The 25,023-nt window shown below is 37.8% G+C and overlaps 6 protein-coding genes across 6 annotated transcripts; 3 read left to right on the top strand and 3 right to left on the bottom strand.

Annotated features, from left to right (window-relative positions):
• Positions 1–3,384: 3,384 nt before the first annotated feature.
• On the top strand, positions 3,385–4,461 carry MELLADRAFT_90224 (uncharacterized protein; the record flags this gene model as incomplete). The annotated part of the gene is made up of 2 exons (XM_007413447.1): positions 3,385–4,272; positions 4,366–4,461. The coding sequence occupies 2 exons, from the start codon at positions 3,385–3,387 to the stop codon at positions 4,459–4,461; spliced, it is 984 nt and encodes a 327-aa protein (XP_007413509.1).
• A 1,404-nt stretch (positions 4,462–5,865) lies between these two features.
• Positions 5,866–7,500, bottom strand: MELLADRAFT_109345 (uncharacterized protein; the record flags this gene model as incomplete). Its single annotated transcript, XM_007413296.1, has 9 exons — positions 5,866–5,899; positions 5,974–6,044; positions 6,128–6,215; positions 6,306–6,593; positions 6,676–6,734; positions 6,878–7,030; positions 7,134–7,217; positions 7,301–7,424; positions 7,457–7,500. The coding sequence occupies 9 exons, from the start codon at positions 7,498–7,500 to the stop codon at positions 5,866–5,868; spliced, it is 945 nt and encodes a 314-aa protein (XP_007413358.1).
• A 5,367-nt stretch (positions 7,501–12,867) lies between these two features.
• On the top strand, positions 12,868–15,124 carry MELLADRAFT_109344 (uncharacterized protein; the record flags this gene model as incomplete). The annotated part of the gene is made up of 5 exons (XM_007413448.1): positions 12,868–12,872; positions 13,968–14,146; positions 14,202–14,315; positions 14,791–15,083; positions 15,104–15,124. 5 exons carry the CDS (start codon positions 12,868–12,870, stop codon positions 15,122–15,124), a joined length of 612 nt encoding a protein of 203 aa, XP_007413510.1.
• Positions 15,125–16,516: 1,392 nt separating this feature from the next.
• MELLADRAFT_109343 (uncharacterized protein) lies at positions 16,517–18,897 on the top strand (the record flags this gene model as incomplete). The annotated part of the gene is made up of 3 exons (XM_007413449.1): positions 16,517–16,664; positions 16,757–18,772; positions 18,836–18,897. 3 exons carry the CDS (start codon positions 16,517–16,519, stop codon positions 18,895–18,897), a joined length of 2,226 nt encoding a protein of 741 aa, XP_007413511.1.
• A 954-nt stretch (positions 18,898–19,851) lies between these two features.
• Positions 19,852–21,694, bottom strand: MELLADRAFT_109342 (uncharacterized protein; the record flags this gene model as incomplete). Its single annotated transcript, XM_007413295.1, has 7 exons — positions 19,852–19,971; positions 20,044–20,122; positions 20,219–20,318; positions 20,432–20,576; positions 20,703–21,021; positions 21,199–21,352; positions 21,472–21,694. 7 exons carry the CDS (start codon positions 21,692–21,694, stop codon positions 19,852–19,854), a joined length of 1,140 nt encoding a protein of 379 aa, XP_007413357.1.
• Positions 21,695–23,937: 2,243 nt separating this feature from the next.
• On the bottom strand, positions 23,938–24,941 carry MELLADRAFT_44567 (uncharacterized protein; the record flags this gene model as incomplete). Its single annotated transcript, XM_007413294.1, has 2 exons — positions 23,938–24,508; positions 24,598–24,941. 2 exons carry the CDS (start codon positions 24,852–24,854, stop codon positions 24,187–24,189), a joined length of 579 nt encoding a protein of 192 aa, XP_007413356.1.
• Positions 24,942–25,023: the final 82 nt, after the last annotated feature.

The following is a 25,023-nucleotide window of genomic DNA, read 5'->3' as shown; positions in this document are numbered from 1 at the left end:
CCTCCAGGGGTCTTTTCATGAGGTTATTCACTTGCTTGGCATCTAGGTTGAAATATTCAATACCTTTAGAAATGGTTTCTGGGCTATCTTCATTGCCAAAAATTAGGCACGACTTACAACATCGGTATGAGAGATCCTCAGCTTGTTCCTGGAATAGTTTGGTTAGAGCGTCACGTTCCTTTTTTAGTTCTTCCGCGCGCTCGGGGTTCTTGAGGGTTTCCTTATAAGCTTTGACCTTCGAGATTAGGTCCTCTCTTCCATCAAGATCCGGGTCGTCAAGGTTCAAACTAGATTCCTTTGAGGCTTTCATCATCGTCCCGTCGGGGCCTATTAAGGGTGTGGTATCCATTCCGTGAGAGGTTCTTGGATCTATATCTATCATTAACAAACTCTGTTTGCGACGATCGCCATTCGAATAGCTTGGCTTCTTGAAGTTTGGTTTGGAAGGTTTTTTTGAGTTAGTGCAGTTTCGTGCGACATGACCGTGTCCGTGACAATTATAACATTCGGTCTGAGAGGTTACCTTCATTTTCTCTTTGTCCATCAGGTCCAGGTCCATACACTACAAGAAAGATAATATTTTCTGGGCAGAAAATTAAATTATTGATACACAAAAATATTGAGAGGCCAGGAGAAGGGCAAAAAATAAATAAAAATATGCATCTTGTTCCCTGCGGTGAGAGCTTCACTCTCCATATTTTTCCATATTTTTACAGTCCGTATTGATAAGTGTACTAACAATAAACCTTCACAATCATCCAATTACAACCTGTAACAAGCACTGAGATTTGGCTCATTAGTGTTTAGAGAAACTTTTGATTTCTGAAAATACTCATAACTTTTTCAATTCCGGTCCAAAACGCTCGATTTTGGGTGCATTGGTAAGCTGGAATTGTCCTCCAAATAGTTCATAATAGGACCACACAGCATGCTGGTCTGCTAAAAAAGATATAATCTTTTTTGTACATTTGTACATACAGATCCATAGAATGATTGTCATACTAGCTACATAGTTCTTGACCTTATGAAAGTTTGAGAGGAAGAGTTCAGCTTTCTAATGCACTTGAAATCGAGTGTTTTGAGGCAGATTTGACAAAGTTATAGGTGTTTTCAGAAATCAAAAAGTTTCTCTAAACACTAATGAGCCAAATTTCAGTGCTTGTTACAGGTTGTAATTGGATGATTATGAAGGTTTATTGTTAGTACACTTATCAATACGGACTGTAAAAATATGGAAAAATATGGAGAGTGAAGCTCTCACCGCAGGGAACAAGATGCATATTTTTATTTTATTTTTGCCCTTCTCCTGGCCTCTCAATATTTTTGTGTATCAATAATTTAATTTTCTGCCCAGAAAATATTATATTTTGTGTAGTGATAGGTCCTGATGAGTTGGTAACCGCGGGGGGTTTTCCAAAGTTTGATGACCGATGGTAGTGGTTTCGCGAGAAAGGTCGGCTAAACTTGCGTTCGAATGTGGGTTTGCTCTCTGGTGTCTTGAAGCTGCGGTTATTAACCTTGTTGTGTCGATCACGTTCTCTAGCTGCGGAATAGATTAGTTCCATATCTTCTTTATCAACAATTTCGGGTCGATTTGCCCATTCTCGAATGTTAGCAGGGAGCTTATCCAAAAATGCAAATTTTCTGTCGAAGAAGCAATATTTGTCCATGGGTAGTTGACAAGACAATTTTCGGAATTGTAAGATGTAGTCATGTATGTTGTTACGGTAGTATAGTAGTTTGATTTTTTCTTGTATCTCGTCCATAGTTAGACTGAAGTTGTATTTTTGAAGAAACTTTCTTCTGAACTCTTGGTAGTTGGTGATGATTCCTCCGGTGGCATTTCGTTCGGAGAGCCAATACATCTTGGATTCCTCGTCCAAGTATGCCCCGATCATTTCTCCCCACTCGCTCTCGGGATAATGATGGATGCGAAAATTAGATTCCAGTTCTAGAATCCAGGTCTCCGCGTTGTCGCCGTACCCTTCAAATTTTCGAGGTTCCCCGCGGAAGGCGTCGGGTTTTTTGTTATAAGTGTGTTGTTGGTTAGTTTGTAATTGTTGGATGATGTTCTTGGTGTCGGCGAGTTCTAAAGCCTGGCGTTGATATGCTTGTTGGTATTGCTCCCAAAGTTCCGAGAGTGCTTGTGCATGAGCCTGGGCAGTATTCTGTGAGTCGATATTAGTCTGTTGAATTTGGGCTCGTAGGAGCCTGATGTCCTCCGCTGGGATTTGTACGAAACCGTTTTGTTCATCCATGGTTTTATTTTATTTTCTGTTCTTTTTAGAAAAATAACGGATTGTCTATTAACAATTTTTCGTGGGACTTGATCAGAGTCTACAAAAAATGTACGTACTTTATAAAGATTAAAATCTTCTAGTTGTTACTTTGTTGATACCTAAAAAGGTGGTGCGCGTTTTATTTGTTTGGTTTGTTAGTTGTATGTTTTGAGGACTTTTGAGTCTGTCCTTTTTTTTTTCTTTTAATCGAAGAGAAGCAGTCGTTTGAGATATAATCGAAATAACTAGCTAAGGAATTTGAGAATAACTCACGACTTTAAGATATCGAGCCTGTGAGGGTTAGTGCTGTTTGGGTTTTTTTTCGAGATTGAATTTGATTGGTGTTGTTGAGCACTGTTTTGAGAAGAGGAGGTCACAGGTTTAGTAGGGAGTCTTCTTTTCTCCGGTTTGTTTGGGAAAGGTGTTTCTTTTAGAAAAAAAAAGGAAAAGGGTTAATTTTTACTAACAAATAATTATTTGTTATTCCTAACAAGGATCGGTGCGATGAAACTGTAGGAGAAGCTGCTTGAGGTTTCATTCCACAAGCGAGGGATGGATGTCTTTATATAGACATCCATCTCTGCAAAGTACAAATAAGGAAATAGGTGGGAAGATACAACGCGGTGATGTCAGAGACATCGAGATAAAGCTAGGATGGCCGGATCCGTTGGTACTTGGATCCGGTCGACAACATTGGTAGACGAATCCGGGGGATTTGTCGATAAGAGAAATGAGAGTACATTTAAAAAGCACACAAAGTAAAAGGAAAAGCATTCTTGAGAAAGCGGTGAGGAAAGAAACAGGTAACAAAGAGAACAATGGGATTCAGGGTATCACAATTTGGAAGCCTTTTGGCAAATTACGCAGAAAAGTACATTGGTCGAGTCATCATTAGTCTTAGGCTCACTTCTCTGATGAATGCTCAGCCTCCCAGTTCTACTTTGATGACTCCACCATGAGGACTCTTGGGATGACTGGTTATGTCATTTTTACTGAGGCGGAATAGTTTCTGACTTAATTTGTGAGTTTAAGCTGATGATTTGTCGTTTGATCGAATCGAGTTCACTCGATCGCTTGCAGGATTCCAGCTCAGCAATTCATCAAGATGTCTATTCGACTTCTTGTATTCCTCATCCTTGGTTGTTGGTCAATCTCAAACACACCATTCGGAGGAATCGGACAAGGATTAGGTGGTCTGTTGCTTTCAATCTTCTCTCAGTTGAAATCACCAACGCTTTCGAGTCAAGCTGACCTGAAGCAATTCTGCAAAACAGTGACAGCCTCAGAAGTCGTCCCACCACCTCAACCTGCCACGCCGCCACATGTGACTCCAACCTTTGACGGTGATGATCTTCCAGTCCCAGATCCCCCCGCACCTGCCACCCCACCTCAAGCAACCCATGATCCAATCGTAACAGAAGGGAAACTTAAATGGCCGAACAAGCTACCTCCTTTTGTTCCACCTTCAACTTCCCAAGAACCTACATACGATGGAAAAGAATATCGATTCAAATCATTTGTTTTCAGACCTGCTCAATACACTTTTGACGCCTTCCTAATTCTTTTGGTATTGGTTTACACTTACTTAACTTACCTTGGAAAACGATCAAATACAAAAAAAGTAGAAGAATACTTAAATACCATCTCACCTAAACTTAAAACAGAATTTTCTCAAGTAGGAATCGATTCTAAAACGTTATTTGCACAAATTGGACCTTCAAGATTTATAAGTTTTGCAACGGGTCGTCAGTTTTGTGAATCGTTAAACTTATGGTTCTTTTTAAGACCTAAACAAGATTTACCTATGATTTTATATGAGTTTTTAAGATCTTCAATTGATTTTAATTGGACTGGAAATTTAGATCAAATCGAATTAGTTTTTAAAATTCCTTCTAATAAGCTCGATAAAAGTTTTGATTCCAAAGATTTGTTTGTTTGGGCTTTGGTTGAAAAGAGTGTTATGGATAAATTTAGAAGGGATCGATGGGATGTGGTAAGGGACTGATTTAGATTTCAGAATATCTTTTTTTACTGACATTGATTATCTTTTGGGGGGACTCATCACGCTTTGTGGCATTGGATGTAGAGAACATTCACAGAAGTAAAGGAGCTTAGTACTTTACCTTCAAATATGGTCATCATGTCAGAGTCAGGCGAAGTGACTGAACAGATCCTCAAGTAAGTAAACGGTTCTCACCTGGCCTGCGATCTCACTGTACTTCACCTGCAGCATCTACTAATACGCCTCCTGCAATCTTCAAGGATTAAGGAGTTGACCGAACTACTCAACTCAAAACCTCAGAGCTTTAAGTGGTTCGATAGCTTGGTCATCTCTGGTACTCCTCATGAAGAACCAACAGAAAAGTAGGTCAAATGTCTCCTTGCCTGTCCTTCTTTGTAGGTCATCGCCGGCTTGACTAACGTTGCTTTTCGATATATTTAGAGGACTGGCAACACTCTCCACACCTAAATCTCGAACAATAACACTCCGACTTCGACTCCCACCTCCTTCACAAACCTCAGACCATCTAGACCTTTACAACTTAACATTCTCACTCTTAAATTCTTTAAACGTCTTAAACTTAAGTTCAATCTCAGGTTCAAAGTTTGCAAAACGTAGAACAGAATATTCAGATTTAATTTTAAGTGAAAGTAAAAAAGAAAAGGAAAAGGAAAAGGAAGAAGAAAGAAGAAAAAGGTTAAAAGAGATTCAAGATGAAAAAGTTAAAAACATGAGTGCTAGTGAACAAAAGAAATTTGATGAAAAAGAAAGAAAACGTAGAGTGATGAAGATGAGTAAGAGTGCTATGAAACGAAAGTGAAATCACAATCAACGAAAAATCAAAGATTGCAACATGCTCAAAGTTGTAAGATAGAATATATGAAAGATTTCCCATAGAACAAGGGTTAGTGTCTTATTCTTTCTTTAGTTTCATTGTCAAAGACAGATCTTGTGCAATGCAATGCAATGTGAAAACAGTTTGTTTAAGAGATAGAACCATAGAAAGGGAATATGACCACCTCTAGAATCATATCACATATTGATTTTTCACATCCATACCTTTCCAGCCTTCTAATTTATCACGATGGGTTGCAAAAGATTGAGTGAAGCGATGGTTTATAGTTTCAGGTGGTCTAAGACCACAAAGTTGGTTTCTTTGAGCTGTATGGAAGAAGTTCGGAATCAATCATTGGTTCAAAGCGCTAGGAATATTGGATACTTGGTCACGGTTCTACCAATGTGAATTGGTGAGCAAGTGTGTATTGGAATAGCAAAAGTTCAAGGAGGAATATTCAAGGGTTCATTAGCCGCTGAGAAATGAGAGCGAGATGTGCTCGGGTTACAAGGATCAGTTGGAATGATAAGTGGCAATCATGAGGAAAGTCGTGAAAACGAAAAGGAACTTGATAGTATGAAATTCAAAAGTAGTGCAAGATCCAAAATAACGTTCAACAAAGCAATAATAACAAAGATAGAGTTAGAAATAAAAAAGTAGGAGTCAGGTTTGAGTCTATATTGATTGCTGAGGAATTGATTTGTCTATGATACAAAGGCTTTGAGATGAATCTCTCCATGCAAAGAGTTTTAGTCTCCTCGCATGAATCGCATACTACGCTCCCTGTAAACATATAGATGGTTTAGTGATCAATCTTACACATGCCCAGGAAAGAAAATCCGTGTGTTTTTACTAACCAAACAAACAAAGCAGCGGCATTGGTGGGGAAAGCTCTGAGAGCACATGGAACAAACCCTCGATAAAAGGCCTAAAGAAACAGAAGGGAAGAAGAGGTGAGAGAGGCTAGAAAGAGGCGCAGGCATGACGAAAGATTGCGGGGGGTGACTCAACAGTATATCGACCTTGATCCCAAATTGAACGAGCAGCTGAAAGCCAAGTTGGATATTTGGGATTGGTAATCGAATCACACATCATACGACTAAAAACAAAAGATCGAAGAATAAGTCAAAAGAAAAACTTCATCAGTTGACCATTACCCACATATAACCTAAAGAAAGAAAATATCAACTTTTTAACCGCATCAAACGGACAACTAAAGATCCAAAAGACTTCTGCACTTAAACCACCGGCTAAAAAATCACGAGTACCAATCGAGAGTGAACTAGGTAAAGAAGAAGAAATGATTGGATATGATGCAAACATTGCACCAAACCAAGTTCTAAAGAGTAAAGTAGCTGGTAAAGCTCTATAAAAACCTTTTAAACCGTCTTTCCGAAAGATTTGTTGAGCGCAATGAATTGGACCTGTGTAAAGTTTTGTACGTGGATCTGAGGTTTGCATTTGAAGTTTCGCTTTACTGATTTGAAGATAGAATCAGTCTTGAAAACCATTTAGAATACGCATATATGAAAGAATGGTAAAGTGATGATGAGACTTACAGGGTTTCAATGGGAGTTACTACAGTGCAAACTGTCCATCCAGCCATTGCACCTGCGAGCTTTTTTTTGGTGATTTCATGGAATAGTGTCATGACAAGAATCAAAAAAAAAAAATGAAGGAAGAGATCGAAGACATTATGAATGCGAATCAAACAGATAGGTAAACGTTAGAGAGAGTGTAAAACGGAGAAAGACTGTTTACACCATGACAAGGTATCGATAATGATTTCGGATCAGTACCAGTTGACCTTGCAAGCCAAGCTCGATAACGATCAAGCGATCCCATCAGAATCCCATCTGACATTGCCCAACCGATCGCAGGTGGAGAGGCACCTTTGTACAATGCTCTAGGTCCCTATGAAAGTGGTTTGTGATTGATCAGTCACTTTATATATTTTGGAGAAAAGTGCAAAACTTTTTGTGGTTCTTTGATCTTGTGAAATTGGATATGTACTCACTTCTTGTCGAACAGTTTGAAGTAAGCAATCTAACGGACCTGCGTATTGGCCGGGTGCAGTACATTGAAGACGAAGCTTGATAGTCTATCACCACACCGAACACGGAAGTTAAGATTTGATGGGTCACGAAGTTATTTGCTTCAACATTTGAAAGAAATGTGACGGACATCGAATGGATGACCGACTGCTAATTTGGTCAAACCGGAAAGTGTACCAGCCAGAAAGCTTATATCGCGTTGATCATAAATTGTTTTCGGGAGACGATGAAAAGTTAATTCGGTTTGCGATGAACTAAATGAAAATGGTTTTCAAAGCAAACTAACCCTCTCAGATCTGGAAGTGAAGTACTGGTGGAGGAAGTGGTCATGATCAGTAAAGAGTCGTAATTTAAACCCTTTCAGCTTTTCATTTCGCCGGCAATTGCTGGGTGAATACAATTCATCACGTCTAACAAAAATAGGCAAAAAAATTGCGCACAGAAGTGAGAGGATATCATACTGTATACAGCTGCCCCAGATAAAAGCATATATATCACCTTCCTGATCACGTTCTACATATGTACATATGTCTATAGGAAGCACATCTTGATAGGTTCTTGCTTGCAGAAAAACCACTGCCAAAAGATAGTGAGCTACGTCAAGACTCAAGGGAAGAAGGAAAACATCAACTAAGAAAACAAGACCTCTTTGTCTGATTGGATGCACAATAAGATGGTTTTTCATGTCAAACATACCTCACATCAAGTTCTAAGTTGAGTCAGCTCAAGAATCTCAGAAAGTGGGCAAGGTTTCTGGACTTCTCTTCATTTGAATAATCTCAAGATGATATAAATAACATGCGTGTTTGCATATGCCAGAAACTCCTAGACACTCTCTATGTATACTCAGGGTATATCTATCATCCGGATGGCTCCTGTCAAGATCTGCTGTGAGAAATCTTGATTTATGGTCCTTCTGTCTCAAGCCAGATCTGAGATAAGGATCTGGCCTATGATTGCTATTGGCCTCAAAACAAGTTTCCTAGAAATGTTGGCCAAAGCTCCTTGAATCAGACCTCAATTTTATTGCAGAGTATTTGGGCCAATGTCAATCTGTTGTTATTCTAGCCCTTACCAGCCAAGTATATCTATGCAGGTTGGTTTTATCTATGTATTTATCTGTCTTGGCACATAGTCCTGGTAGTTGCCATATGCCAATTTATGAATATATACAGCATACAATTCTTGGGCTTGGTGGATGAAACAGTTGTGGATCAATAAGATGGTTGAGCTGGTGAAGTACTTGAGTTGAGCTGGTGAAAACTTGTGCTGCAATTGGTGATTACAATCTCTTTTTTCTTGCAAGAGGTATTTGAATCAAAATCAGAACTTAAACCAAAAACAAAAGTTGATTTTTTCAAAGCTTACAAATGACCGGTAAGTTCAATCAAATGGATACAAGCTTTACCCAATTTACCCAATTTTCTTGTTCAGAAATGCATCAAAACAAATTTCAATAGTATTGAGTAAGGGATTCCATGATTCAGAGTTATTGACAAAATCACCATAACCTGGTGTAGTGTACATTAACAACAGTGAGTAAGAGCCTAACACCTGTCTCCTCAATTTCTACAAAGATCAAATCATTAATGGTACAGTCAAATCGGAAAAGCTTGACCGATTTTGCCCGCAAAACTCGATCAATTTGGCGGGGAATTTGTGACAAGCTTTTCTGGTTTGACTGTAAGCTGATCGGAAGAAGATGAGAAGACAAACTTAACTCAGTCCCAACGGTTGGGGGTGTGGTCCAGCGTTGGGACTTTTAAGTTTGAATCGACAAGCTTTTTTAAAACGAGTGTAAGCAAAAGCTTTGTAGAGGCCGGTACCGCAATTCTCAAAGTTACATAATCAACCGCGAACCAGTTTGGATGCTCTTGAAAGGTTTGAAAATTTGATCAGTCTGTCTCGATAGTCTCAATCGATGAACGAAACCAACCAAGATATCAAATCAAGAAGAACAAGAACTTAAGAAGACGTCATGACAGAAACCAAAGGTTTACCATTAGGTGTGATCAATCTAATCTTAAAAGAGTTTATGAAAAAAAAATTAGAGAAAACTGGACCCTATGTGACCCACTCAAGAGAATTATTTAAATTCCGGCTAATTTCAAAGGCTTGGTCTCAGGCGGTAATAATTTTTTTTCATCGAAAGATATCTTTAAGAGCATCTCCACCCATGGAGTGCAAAAAGCAAGTATGTAAGACGGCTGTATGACAGGCCTCGGTCTGTATGTCAGTTATACGCGGAGGTTGGTGAAATCGGGGACGTGTAAATACCTTTGATCAATGACTAATTTGAGCCAATTGGGAACTCCTGATTCATTGTATGACATCAGGGCGATACTTGATTTTCATGATCGTATCGTGATCAAGTTGTGAATTATTGATAGTGATTTGGCTTAAATTCACTATCTTATGTTTTTGTTTTTCCATCGATATTAATATTGATCTTTATAAGAATGGCTGAGCAGGCCAACCACCCCCTCGGGTTGAACAACTTATTGTCTATGTGTGGCCAAACAAACGACCGATTGCGTTTAATCATGAATGCCGCGCAAGTCACCACGGACGTTGCTCGTCACCTCGTCACGTCGGGAGGCAACGAAAAGCGACGCGGCGGTGGATCTAAAAAGGGAAAACGCCCCAATATTAATCGAAACCGCGAAGGAGCTCACGTAGAGCTTTTCAACAACTACTTCTCAGAGAACCCTCGCTATGATGAAGAGCTGTTTAGACGTCGTTTCCGCATGGGTCGAGACTTGTTTTTACGTGTAGTTGAAGGAGTAACTCAGGAGGACACTTATTTTGTTCAGAAGCGCGATGCCTGCCGGAGGCTTGGTCTTTCTCCTTTGCAGAAATGCACTGCAGCTATTAGAATGCTCGCATACGGCACACCCGCCGATATGAACGACGAACATCTACGTCTGGCCGAATCTACTTCCATCGAAAGTATGTTCAGGTTTTGCGCCGCCATTGTATCTCGTTTTGGAGAAGAGTACCTCCGCGAACCGAACGCTGCCGACACTGCTAGATTACTTGAGGAAAACAAAGAACGAGGCTTCCCTGGCATGTTGGGTTCCTTGGATTGCATGCATTGGCGATGGAAAAATTGCCCAAAAGCTCATAGCGGTCAATACAAAGGCAAAGAAAGTGGTCCGACAATAGTTTTGGAAGCTGTGGCATCCAAAGATCGATGGATCTGGCATGCCTTTTTCGGGTTACCTGGTTCGCTCAATGACCTGAACGTGCTCAATCACTCTCCTCTGTTTGAACGCCTATGCAGAGGAGAAGCACCGAAGTGCGAGTTTGAAATCAATGGACACCAGTATGATCAAGGATACTACCTTGCTGATGGTATTTATCCAAAATACGCTACTATAGTTCAAACTATAGCGCACCCTCAGGATTTGAAGAAAAGGGTGTGTCCTTTATCTTTGCTTACATACTTTTTATTCTGTGTTCACAATTTTTCCCCAATGTTTTTACTAGAACTTTGCAGAAAAACAAGAGTCAATTAGGAAGGACATAGAATGTACCTTTGGTATCCTTCAAGCACGGTTTGCTATAGTAGCTGGGCCTGCTCGTTTTTGGAGTCCCAAAAAGCTAAAATCAGTTATGTTAGCATGCGTAATTCTTAACAACATGGTAGTAGAAGATGAGAGAGATGTAGGACTAAGAGACGTAATACCTTTGGTGCCTTTGGGCCAAATCCTTCACCCTGAAGACGACATGACCCCTTATCAACGTTATCTTAATGTTCAACATCGAATGGAGGATCGTAATACTCACTTTCGACTCCAAAATGACCTTGTTGAACATCTGTGGAACATTCGCGGTGGTGCTCGTGTTGGCCTTTGATTGATATTTTTACTTATCTATTTCAGTATTTTTATTATTCATTGTACGTTTGTAGCTTTGTATCCATGAAATCTTTGTGGTTTTTTGTGTAGCTTCCAATTTGTTTTTATATTATATTTTGTTTCGATTATAAGTTTATAAACTCATAAGTTACTATATATGTTCAATTCAAGTGATTTTCTCAGTTGCTGTTACTCGAAAGTGGGCTGGCTCAAATCAAGGGGCTTGATACCCAACATAAAGGTCAAACTGTTGTATCAATTAATCACATTGAAAAGTTATGTATTATATACAAAGAAAAGTAATTTTTTTGGTTTAATCAATCACTACCGATCACATATCAAGAACTCTCATTATAGACAGATACCAAACATTCAGGTAAATAAACGGAATATAACAAACAAACCAATCAAACGCGTGTGCAGAGGAAAAAGGAGAAGACGGACAAGGATAATATAGAAGGATGATAACATTCAAACACGTGTGCGGAGGGAAAATACTAGTAATACATAAGAATCAAATACTAATCTTTAGCTGCAGCAATTAATCTAGCCATACGCTTCTTTACAATCTCTGCCTGTCTCATTTCATAAAATAACTTGATCTCACCATTTAGTTTTGTAGTATCAGTTTTAAGCACAAGATCGTCAGTGAGGAAGTCGACTGCTTCGCTCTGAACAGCAGAGTGCAAAGCAATTGAAGTAGTAGCTTCTGCCATAGCCTTCACATTATCAGCCATTTGATTCAATATAGCATCTTGAGTCTTCGCCTTTTTAGCTAATTTATTACCAATAGGGCGATCATGTAAATCAGATGAGATGACTTCTATGTCAGAATCGTCGGTAGGAGCAGGAGTCGAACGGATTGATATGACAGTGGGAGGAGGTTTTGGAGTATATCTTCTAGCAAGGTCGACGTTGTAATCAGACCACTTTGGAGCTGAAGATAAGATCGTATAGCATTGCATGAATTTGAACACACTACCCTCTCGCTGACGGTACATCTCGTGAGCATCAGCAATGATATCATCAGCTGATTTGCCACTGCCGTGGAGATTCTTCGTCTTCGATAAATAACCAACAAATTTATTGACCGCTTTGTTGATCAATCGCCATCTACCTTGCATAGACTCGTCAGTCCTTTCCACATACAGATCAGGTTGCTTGACGATTGCAGGTTCAAGTAGTCTGTAATGTTTGAAGTCAGCTGAAATTCGCTTCCACAACGTCATTGAAGTTTGAGCATTTCCTATCAAGCTGTCCTGAGAGATGTTCAACCACGACCGGCATATCTGAAGATCTTCGTCTGGGTGGTAGTTACCGCCTCGACCGGATACCACTTCATCAGAGTCTAGAGGAGTGTCACCAATAGTTAAGGTAGTGGCAGCAGAAGCTTTGGTGTTTCGGGTAGATGTTGAAGTAGAGGCTTTGCCTTTTCGAGAAGTGCTAGGTGCTTTGCGCTTCATACCAGGCGATTGAGAAGATTGGGAAAGCAGAGTATGAGTATCTGAAGTCGGCATCGGCTCAAAAGAAGCAATGGCTGGAGCTGGTATAGAAGAGTCGGGTGGTGTATGCCATTGAGGTGGCGGATTAGAATGATGACGAGGAGGTTGAGTAATATGAGGTTGAGGCGCATAGGAATAAGGCTGAGGTGACATCAAGCGATTACTTTCGGGACCTGAAATGCAATTAAAAATGTATAAATCAACAAGCGTAAAAAAACATCAAAAATAAACATGTAATCATACCTCCATTGATAGAGTGCCTGGATGTAGGACGCAACACGGAAGTGTGAGCCTGGACAGGGCGATTGTTATTACCTAACGCAGAAAACACAAATATGAGGTCAGTGTGTGTAAGAATTATAACATAGAAATCAAAAACACTGACCTTCATTACCATAATAAGTGACCGAGTTACCAATGCCAGGTGGAGGTGTGGCATGGTTTTGTTGAACCGGTTCCGGTGGGCCATTGTCCGTAACTGATATGTAAAAAGTAAGTCAATACGATATAGGAATGACAACTTCCAAATAAAGACTTACACTCCCGAGCATGATTTACTTCCCAGTTTCCATGTTTCCACCACATATTCGAGTGAGAGGTGCGAAGTAACAAGGATTGATTGGCCAAGAGGTGAGTACTCGAAGGTATAGCGTCAACTGACAGTGGGGCACACTGATGTAAGCAACGATTTGAAGTCTAAAGTAAGTATGAACACAAAATATTATGACGATGAAATAGAGTAGTCAGGTATAGGATGGATGAACACAATCGAATCAGTAAAATTGAAAGCTTTTTATACACAGGAAAGAGGTGAGCAATGTGACCTACCAGTTGACCTCCAAAGTCCGTGATCGTTAAGTTGGGTAGATTGAGGTAACATTTGGCCAAAATAGATGAAGGTTTGACCATCGAAGTCTTAATCTGGCGCGATGAGGTCAAACCACGCACGAAAGGGTGCATGGTTACTGCTATGAAAGAGCAAGGGTGCCACAAAGCATAGGCACCCTTCATCAAACGAAAACGAAGAGGTAGAAAGCGTCGAGGTTGGTATGAAAGCGATCGGGAAGGATCGGAATTGGTGATGGTAGAGGTGATCGACAACGATTGGCGAGATAAAGAAAAGATAGAAAGGGTTTTTTTCACCAAAGTGACATCAATGTCGGATGTTTCTTCCTAAACCGGTGATACTCGGTTGTTTGCTCACCGCTCAGATTTGCGCTCTCCCGGCCAACATTTGAACGGAGCGTAACCCATACAGGGTGTTTACACGGTGCGGTGGCTCGAGTTTTTTCTCACGCATTGTGTATATCACATGTATTTTTAGTTTTACACGGACGGGTGGCGATGCTCTAACGGATTCAGAGTGTGCAGAAAGATCATTTGATATTTGGAAGGAAGACTTTTTCGGACCGCCTTCATCTTCTGTTGTTGAAAGTCTTGTGATTGAGCGCATTTGGTATTCGGGAGAAGACGAGAAAGAAAAAGAATCAGAACAAGCAGGAAAAGAAGTAGAGAAAGAAGAATTCAAAGAAGAAGATAGTGATTCAGAATGGGAATGTAAAATTTCAGAACCAGAATGGGAAGATTATGATTCAGATCCAGAGTATGGTCTTGGTAAGTTTTTCACTGCTTGATTGCATAACTTTAAGCTTGCTGAAGTGCTCACTAGACCTTTCCTCGATGGCTATTTCCAGATCGTACATTACCACCACTTTCAATGAGTCAAGTAATACGATTAATCAATTTACTTGGTTCCAATTTGAACTCTCTGACCCTTCGCTTTGTCAGTTGCATGGGAGTTTCGCCTGAGCTAGTCAAAGTTATCGGGAAGCTTAAAGATTTGAAATCATTAACTCTTTCATACTCTTATCACGGTTCCAAAGAAGGAGCTTACGATAAAAATTCAATATCTGATTTACTTTCAGCGATACCTCAACTCGAGAGCTTGATCATCAATTCTAGTTCAATCTTGACGGATTTAGTTTTAAAACCTCCAGCTTTATCGAACTTGCGTCATCTTTCATCTACTTATGATGATGACCTAATAGCACTCTCTTTTATCACTCGATCTTCAAAAAACACTTTAAAGAGTATTCAACTCTTTCCTAGTAGTCGATATGATTCTATACCTTCTGGACGTAGAAGTCTAATTGAAGTATTGGAACCGGTTAAAGATACATTAGAAGGTCTCTTTACATACTCATTTACATCTCAAATCAAGGAAGATATCACAAGTTTGAATTTCCCCAAATTAAAAGTTCTTGCATCTCAATATTGTCCTGGATATCACATGAAAGAGATCGACTGGTTAAACGTACCAATGTTAAAGAACATTGGAACAATTGTTACAGACGTATTTTTAAGTGGAGACAAATGGCAACGTGCACTAAGATTTGCTGATGGAAAGGCTTTTAAAAGTGTACCTCATGTTAAACATATCTTTTTTATTGGGACCCCATTCCCCGATACTTATGCTCATTTAGTTAGACTCTTTGATGCAAATGGAGTACAATCTCATCTTGTAAAGGGTTCATCTTGGGATACAGCTATGGTGTGTGATTTTTCCTGAAGGATCTCACCCAAACATGCTAAAAGTAAAGGTTTTAAAGAGTCATACTGATCTCTTGATTTCTTCTTAATTCACCAGAGCCTGGACTATAAAGTATGGACCGATGAACGCGTAGATCACCAAGCTGATCACTCACTACGAGGTTTCTAAAATCTACAAACCTTTATCTCAATGCTCTTTATTTGATGTCTAACAAGTACGTTTCTTGAATAGACAAAATCCACGCAAGAATTTGTAAATTTCCTGAATTTTCCAAAACTCAATACAAAAGTTTCATCAAGTTCGTTGTACTCTTGGTTAAAAACTTTCAACTTTGTTCTTTTGAAACAAAATTTTGTCTTGTCTTGTTGTTTAAATACTAAAAGAATCGTTGTTCAGCCTTGAGTCTATGTTGTTGTGTTTGAGGCAACTTAGATTGTAGTGTAATCAAAATTAAACTGGGATCTGGTTCGTCTGGATTTCATCCAAGTTGATCCACTATCTTTCGTTAGATTTCTATGAACATTTCATAACGGATCCAGAGCGATTGACTGAGAAGACGGCTGTTGATAGTAACTTTGGATGTTCTCAGTAGCGGCCTAAAATGATAGCTCATATATCCAGAATAATCTTTTGATAAGGAGCATACCATCCTGAGGATTGACAAGATCTTTCCGAGAAGATTACAATAGGGTGTATATTCCTATGTAAAGAAGGGTGTATGTGAAGGATTCATGGTTCATTTGAACTGTTTCAAGTCTAAAAATGTGATAGCACCAATAGTGAATTTTATTGCATAGACAGAAGAGACATATAATTTGAAATCAGAGTTTATGTGGTTTTGGCTGTGGGGCACAGCAATTTCAAAAAAAGTGAAAGCAAGTCAAGGCTGCCATCTCAGGTTGCCACAGAGGCTTTCCATGAAACCAGGTTGCCAGTTCAGACATTAGGGCTCATCTGGCACTACTTGAAGTTCTGGAGTATATCTGTCAAGCTTTCACAAGAACCTCTCTGAGCACCGATCACACTCCCAAATTGTTCACCAACGTAAAACATGACACCAGCCATAATCCAGGTATATATTGAGCCTGTCATTTACATATGACAACACACCATATCTGATCAAACATGTAACAGAACATAGGTCACATGAAGACTAATAGGATCATTTGGGAGCCTCCTTTGAATCCAAACATACTATGCAACAAGTTTTAGAGTGGTTTTTGCTAGATAATCTGATGTAGATTCATATTTTGTAACACATTCTGATAGAGTTTCTTTTCAGAGTTTTATATTGTTTGATACAAATTATTGATCTATATGTCAGCTTAAGGATTTGATCCCTGTCTGTCTTTTGATCCATAAGAAAAAAATCCTCAAGACAACATCCCAATTTTCTTGAACATAGACTTAAAAATAATAGGGTGCTGATGACCATGAAAAGATCAGTCTTATCAAATTTGGGTCTCATCCTTGGCATTTGCATACAGTTCTCTCTGTCAGAAATACCAACACCCAATAAATTTATGGATGGCAGAGTTATATGGTTACAATCTGGAGAACTCTCTGAACACACCATTGATGGTAGGTATTGCAATTTTCCATCTTTTTGGAATTTACCTGAAACAAATCACTGATTAGATATGGTTTACACATCACTAAAATATTCCCTGTAGCCGCTCCAGATTCAATTGGACCAGTGGATAGAATCTTAATCCAGGATGATCATCTGAATGTTTGGAGGGCACTCAGAACAGCTGAAGTGGTAGCCAATCAACATAAATCCTACAGCAACCTTGGGAATGTTGTTTTATCATACACTAAACAGATACTAAAACCCTTTATAGAGAAACCTAAATCTAAATTTCAAAAAAAAGAAAAAGTCACTTGGGTAAGAAAGTCAACTAGCCCACTTCATCATATTCTTTCTAGTTTGGTAAAGATCATCAAAGCCCATTCATCTCCAGATTCTCATTCTGAGATAGACTATGTAGAGAAAGACATTCAAAATTCATTTCAATTCACCTTGAATCCAACCTCTCCACACCTCACAAGAGACAATTTCAATCATTTCATGGAATTTTCACTCTCTAAAATAAGTTTTTATCTTTTATTGAGAGGTATCATGAAAGAGAAACATCAAATCTCTGAGATCAATTCATCAACATCAACCTTGAAGTTCTTGAAGAATTTATCACAGTTTGGGATAGATGATCTTCAATATGGTAGTTGGTACAGAAAATATATGCAGACCTTTGAAACTTTTGAGAAATTACTCTCTTTGGGCTTACAGAATAGTCATGTAATGCTTGCACTGACACCAAGTAAATGTAGTGCACGTTCAGCAAGAAAAATTTTGGTTACCTCTGCAGAAGATAACTGGACTGCTCGAAGGTATATCACAAACAAAGATCCATTTGTTGATCCAAAACTGGAACCAATCTCTTTGCTTGAAGATCCTCTCAAAAAAAGCCAGACTTTAGGAGATTTGGGTCATAAAGCTCGTGAATTGTGGTTTTTGTTTGATAAACCAGATCTTGAAATTTCACAAGAACTCATTGCTATGAAAGAAAAACATCAAACCAATTCAATTGAGCTTCCTGAACAAATAAGATTTATGGTAGGATATATGGAACTAATGAAAACAATTGGAGCAGATAATGATCAGTGCAAAAGTATTGATAACCAGATCTCTAAATGTCTGGGTTTAGTTTTGAAAGTGGATGCAGATGACTCAGAAGCACAATTGATATTATGGAAAATCTTGGATTATGTGTTGAATGCAACTTCAAAACCCAGTCAACTTCACAAATTTGAAAAGAGAATAGAAAACAGTGTGATGTTTTATTTACTGATAAGAAGGATTGGAAAAGTGATGGAAAGCATTCTGAGTATGAAAGTCTCAGAGACACCAGTGACCAAAGCTCAATGTATGCAATACTATTGGTCTTTGCTTACATATAGAACTCCACAATATTCACCACGTCCTGAAGACATCACTAAGGATTTAAAGCTTGGTGACCTTTATAAAGAGCATTTGATTTCTTCAGATCATTTGAATCAATTTTATTACAAAGTTGATCAGTATATTCAAGATGTCCATAAACCAAATCTACCAAGAATCTCAACCCATGATCATGATCCATCAAACAATATAGATGCACAACACTCAGGCTCATCGGTTTCAGTTTCAGATGACATTTCAATTAAGCAATTCATAGAAAGTAGGCTAAAGCCCAAGAAACCCAAAAATCATACAAAAATAGATGAAAGAAGCATCATCCAAAATCTCAAGAGAAAGGTATCTGATGTGCCAAGGAAAAAAATAAACATTGTTCAAGATTTTCCCAATGATGGGTCAACTGAACATATTCATGAAGACATTGGTAATTCAGCTGGCAAGGCATCTATCTCAAGTTTTGACAACATCAGAAGTACAGAAAAAACTGGTGATGAAAACTTGATAAAAGAGTATCTCAACCATGAGTTAGCATTGAAGTTCAATAAGAAGCCCAGGACCATGAGGACCAAGCAGCAGGTTTTGCCAAGAGAGCCTGTAGTGGACAATTCTTCAGAAACGGTCAAAGAGAAAAATTTTCACAGGACAAAATATGCAAGCATGGACATTACCCAAACTGCCTCAAATGATCTGACTGATTTGGCTTCAGGTGTGATTCAGAATACCGACTTGGGTTAGTTTTTTTCTCATTTGCTCATTCTTTGCTAATTGAAGCTGACTGTATTGCCTTCAAAAGTCCATAAGAACCCACACCTATTTGATCTCAATGAACCATGGGAGCCCTCTCCACTTGACTAGAGTGTCATTGGAACCTTCAATCTTTCTGTTGTAGTTAAATTTGTTGAGAAGCAACCAAGACATTGCCTGTTCTTGTCCCTATGGGTTGATCAGCTTAAAGACAGCCAATCACAAATAGGTGGGATTGAATCCCCACCAACTTTTTCAAGACTCACTTTAGTCATTGTTTGCTGCTTTCATTTCATCTGCCTCCTCTTGTTTTCAAACTTAATTGTCACCCAGGTGTTATGATAAAGCCTTTACTCATCATCATAAGAAAGATAATTTGTCACTGGCCTCATCAAAAGAGACCATTATGATTATCCATGTTCTCAAACTGAAAAATCTTTATCTTTCAAATTCCAGTCCACTACTTATGACAACCATGATCTTCAAGAAAGACAAACCAAAGAAAAATAGTCAAAAGTTGGTGGTACATAAGGTGTCTTATGTTCATAGGTCCACACACACACATGTAAAACAGATTACAGTTCGTTTTCCACCAAATTTCATTTCACATAGCTAAATCCAACTTAAGAACCTGGTTATTACCAATGCATCACATCAAAACTTCCTGGGGAGAAAAAAACAAAGACCATTCATAACTGCTTTCCAAACTAATAAATCCATTTTTTTTTTGTAAAAATCAATATCAATCAGATTAGAAAAATAAGAAAAACCATTAAAAAAAGTTTGAATCACAAGACTAAAAGTATTTCTTGCTTTTTTTTGTTATTTTGAAAAACTAAAGATGATCAACAAATCCCAAGACCTTTTTAGGTAGGTATAAAACAACATTACATTTTTTCTGCTTTGATTGGTAGTCAAACCAAACCTCCTAAATAAATAAAAATCTCAAAACACCTTATAACATACACATATTCATTTTTTGCAGTTTAGTTTATTTGATTGAAAAATAAAAATTTGCAATTTGATAGAGAGAGAGATAGATAAAGAGAGAAAAACTTAATTGGTTTAAACTTTATGAAATCTATGATTAGAATCTGAAGGGCCTGGATGATGAGAGTTTGTAGAGATTTTAATTTCACGTTGGATGACGATTTGAGGTTCATCTTTATCAATTAACATTCTCCACTGTTTTTGAAAAAGAAAGTGTCAAAAAAAGAAAAAGATTTAAGAAGATGAAAAGCAAAACAAAACACTTACACTTTGAAGTACTAGTGCACCTGCTAAAAGGAATGAACTTGAGACTACTAACCAATCAAATAAAGATCTCCATGCTTGACTTTTTTTCATCATCATAGTAACACAAACAAAAAAAATCTTAAATCAATCAAGATGATACGATGTTTTTTTTTGTTTTTTCGAAACTCTTACTTACCTTGTTACTACATCATCAATTCTAATCATCAGTATAATCGCATCCACCAAATACCAAGTAGAAACGACCATAAGTAAAATACATTGCCACATTAACAAATCTATCAAAACCAAACCAAACCAAACCAAACCAGCAAAAAAAATCAAATCAAGTTTTGTAAACCAAAAAATGAATTGGAATAAATTTCTTTTGGGGAAAAAAGTTGCGACTTACAATAAGATTTACGTAATTTTTTGGAAAACCTACTAGGTGCTAAAGTTTTTGAAACTTCAAATCCTTCTAAACCTTTTTTACCTTCATTGACTTCTACTGTCGTTTTTAATAATCTTAAAAACAAAAGAATCGCAAATGAATAAAACTATTTAACAAAAAAATCACAAAAGAAAACAAGGATTCAAGATCATCAGTTTGGTTTTTCCTCTAGAACATGTCTTGAGACTTGTGAAAAAAAATCCGCATTGTTTGATTAAAGAGAGCAGCTTACCACCATAGATAAGATTGCAGCAAATGACCAAAACAAACAAGCCCAACGAAACTGATCGAGGAATTTGAATCCAGCTTTAGTATACTTTAAGATCCCGATTGTAGGATTGATATCAGATTTGATTTGATGAATGACTGATTGATAAGCTTGAAATTGAGCTTTTCTAGTGACAATCGAAGCGATTCCCCAACCTATTGAAATTAAGGTAGGTATGATCGGTGTGATGATACAAATCGTGTTCATGATGATGGGATGAATTAAATATTTTTGAATCTTGTTGGTTCCATCTGTAGTGGTTGTTCTACTAGGTGAAAAGATACTAAAAACCCCGAAAAAAGACAACCATCAAGATCAACAATGATGATTTTTCATAAATTTCAAAAAAGTGTACGGGGTAATTCGATTTGATAAGGAAAAAGCTCTTTACCAAGTATATAAAGCACCAAAACCAGAATACCAAAACCCAAAGAAACCAGGAGAATTACCAATTGCTAACCAAAAATATTGATAAGAATTTTTAGAAAATTCAGGAAACTTTATAGAATAAAAAGCTAAAAAAAGATAAATTTCAAATAAGATTGAACCAAAGATTTGAGAAATCACAAAAGCAATTCCACCATTCGGTATATAATATGGAATTAAATATTTAGCTTTCATAAATCAAGAGGTAAAGAAAACATTGGATTAGTTTTTCTTTTTCTTCTTTTCTTTCTTAAAGGATTAAAAAAACAAAAAAAACGGGTTTTTTTAGGTAGGTTTGTAGACTTACAACCATTAGCATATTGTTTACGCCATAACCAAAGATGTTTACGACGAGCTTCTTGACCACGTAAACAGGGAATGATGATTAAAAGAAGAGAAAGGATAAGAACGAAGAAATAAACAACCATATAAGTGATGATGACTTTTGGAACATAAGGATAAACTTCAGGGTATTGACTTTGATATAATTTTTCAATCAAAGCTTTTGATTTTGGAGAAAGAGAACTCATTTGGAAGAAGATAGATAGGAATCAAGAGAACTAGTTTGGGGAATCAAGTCTGAGTCTAATCAGTTCTATGAATCATGAATGAATGCTATTTTGGTAGGTTGTAAATCAGAATGAGAATGGAGAATCAAGAAATGGTCAAGAGGATCTCGATTCGGACTTGAATGGATATGTAGCATTTAATCTGATTGATTGGGTTAGTGTTTGTAGTTTGATGAGAGTGATGATAACCTTCATGATGAGCTGTTGTATTAATCTTGACTGTATCTTGAAGGTTATTGGTTAGAGTCAACTTGGATGGGCTCATTTGGTGAAATGGTAAATTAGGATCACTTTGACTACGGATTTACAAGAAAAACTCATTCGATCGATTCACTTTTAACTTTCTATTTCCTCAAAGACTCAAACTGAATAGAATTGCAATCAATTCCTTCATGCTCTTTGTTGTGGTCACCAAGACTCGACCATTGAAAGTCTTTAAAAACTATCAATCAAAAGTGAAGATGTTGATCTGTTTCTATCCTTTTCTTAATCTCACCCTGATCCATATCATCCAATCTACTTTCTCAATAATTTGTAACCTCAAGATATCTTTTAATTCTTAAATTTTTTAAAATCCGAAAATAAGAATTTATCTACAAGTTCCTACACACCATGCGATTAATAATCTGTCCACATGTTTTTTACATTTGTGATTGATCTTGAATTGAAAATTTTAAAATCTTATGATTTCTTTATGTATCTACAAAATCTAAATAGATCATCATCATTAATCTTTATCAGGGATGCAGGAATGAGTACCGAGTATGAGTATATACTCAACTGATACTCACTTTGTACGGGTTTACAGGGCCAAAAATAGGCAAAAATACTCAGTATACTCAATAATACTCACTTTATTGAGTAAACTCATACTCACTCCTGCATCCCTGATCTTTATAATTTTGTTAAAAGATTTAGATTTTACATGGAAACAAGAGAGCGTCAAAGAGACTTTAAAGGATGATCTATTAAGATATATATATCTCTCTAAGATCAAAACGTGATGCTTTGTGTATTTTCATCACTTCATGAATCGTAGTTCGCTTCCGTCTGTAAAAAGAATCAAACTCATCGAAGAACTCAAAGTTTTAGGATTCGATTTCATTTGAGAGTTAAAGTTGGATGATCGTTGGATATAAGCATATTCTTATAGAAATCAGGCGTAACGTCCTTGTCATCAATCCGTCCTTGCGTGGTCACACTTTTAAGCTTATCGGTATAAATGCACGCATGAATTCCATAAACAACGCCTGGATTGCATAGAGAGGTAAACAGATTGTATACTTTGGATGAATGCTTCAGAGTTCAACAAGTTATGTACAATCACTCAAAATCAAAGGTCATCCATTCCATCATAGTCAAACTCCATGGGACTATGTATCTCATGAAAGATTTTAGATCGATTTGGTACATTTCTTGAATTTGTAAAGTACTACAACTAGCTTTCTCAGAAAGATATCTCTTCAATCTGGTGGTATGTGAGAAGTAAAGGCAGAGGTCAGTTAATGGTCCTGATCAACAAGAGCATGGTTTTACCTGGAAATCGAATCGGGGCGTAGAACGTAATCAAAAAGGTTCACTATGGGGCAGAAGAAAGTGATACATGAAAAGGAAGAGGTGGGATGGACCAAAAAATAATAAAGAATCGAACGACGATTCTAAAAAGAATAGGTCATGAATCCTGAGAAGACTTTGATGTCAATGAGAATGAATAAAAGAATTTTGAGAAGATTGTCATTAACAAAAAGTGGAAAGAACCGGAGTTCGGTGACCGTCACGGTCCAGCTTAGTTTATATGAATATGAGAAACTTCGTGCCGAGGGAAGAGCATCCTCATTGAGGTAATTATGAAGAAAAGAAAGGTAAACTGCACAGGAATGCAATCACGCGCACAGCGTAATGGCTTACAGAATTTTTCGTCGGAGCTACGTCACAAGCAGCTGTACCAATGCGATTTCTCGTAGCTAGAAGGTTACTCCTAGTGCCCAGAGATATTCTCAAGGGAATAAGAAACCTTCAATGTGTAAAGAATATTGTATGGATTGAGCACTTGGCAATCACTCTCAAACACTCAATATCATAAGGAGGATTAGCCAAGAGACACGGCAGAAGAATTATTTTCCTGGGCATGTATACAGTATGATGTCATCTTGTTGATAAACTTCTTTGCTAGTTAAATATACACTCATCAATGCTTGAGTTTTGCGCATAATTAATTGAGGACTGGTTTACTTTTTTGTCAGTAAATTAAAGAGTATCCAACATCTATTTAAAGCTCACTACAAAGATTGAGAAAAGAAATTACGTGTTGTAAATATACAACTCTCAAGAGTAGGAAGAGTTCTTGAAGTTACAAAGAAGAAAATCCGTTGAGGTCATACACCGTGTGACAGTCTAAAGAAGTAGGATCTTCATTTTGACATCTTTTATTAATAAGAAAACCGAATCCCAATCTATTCGACTTGTTTAGATCTCCAAGCATTTAATCCTTTCATAAAGGTATCCCAATTTAATCCAATCGAATCATCAACTAACATAAAGTGTACACCTAATCTTTCGACTTCTGAATTCCTTGGTTCGTCATCAAAGAAAAGTATATCTTTGTATTCAATCTTCATTTCTTTTTGAATCGTTTCAAAGTGACTTAATTTCGAACCTGGATAGATTTGTAAATTATCAAACAGATCAATCGATCGAATCAAATCTTGCTCTTGCTCATCCGATGAAGAATTAGGTTTTCGAGGGATTCTTATATCTGATAGGGCTTGGCGAGCACTTATGTATGTAGATACATCGATCCACACAAAATCACAAGTGGAGTTAACCACCATTATTCATGACAAGACTTAAGCGACAAGACTCACATATCTGGTCTATGAGTACGAGAGCATGCAGCAATCTTAACTCCAACAGATTGAAGTGTGGCTAAAATGTGCGGTACATCAGTAAAGAATGATAACTTTCGACCCGCTTTATCGACGAGTTCTCCGGGTTTGTTGGTGGGCTTGAGAGGTGGATGAATATGAGTATCAACCCAGCAAGGCCAAAGAGTGTAATCAAGATCGACAGCAACTAGTTTTGGGAGAGGTGGATTGAGGTCGATTTCAGAACCGGGCTTCATGGTTCGATGGTTTCGTAGAAGATATTCGATTGGGTTAGAAAGGTTATTCTCCAACACGAGAAGTGTCGTATCGGTATATCAGAGTCTGAGGGCGTCAAAGCGGAATCATGAAGCGCTTGTAAACTTGAGATCGGATTTCCATAGCCCGACGTCTCAACCCCGCTCAAGG

Source organism: Melampsora larici-populina (assembly GCF_000204055.1).
Source record: "Melampsora larici-populina 98AG31 unplaced genomic scaffold MELLAscaffold_36, whole genome shotgun sequence".
In the NCBI taxonomy this organism is placed as follows: Eukaryota; Fungi; Basidiomycota; class Pucciniomycetes; order Pucciniales; family Melampsoraceae; genus Melampsora; species Melampsora laricis-populina.
This window is presented reverse-complemented; position numbering and strand designations above follow the sequence as displayed.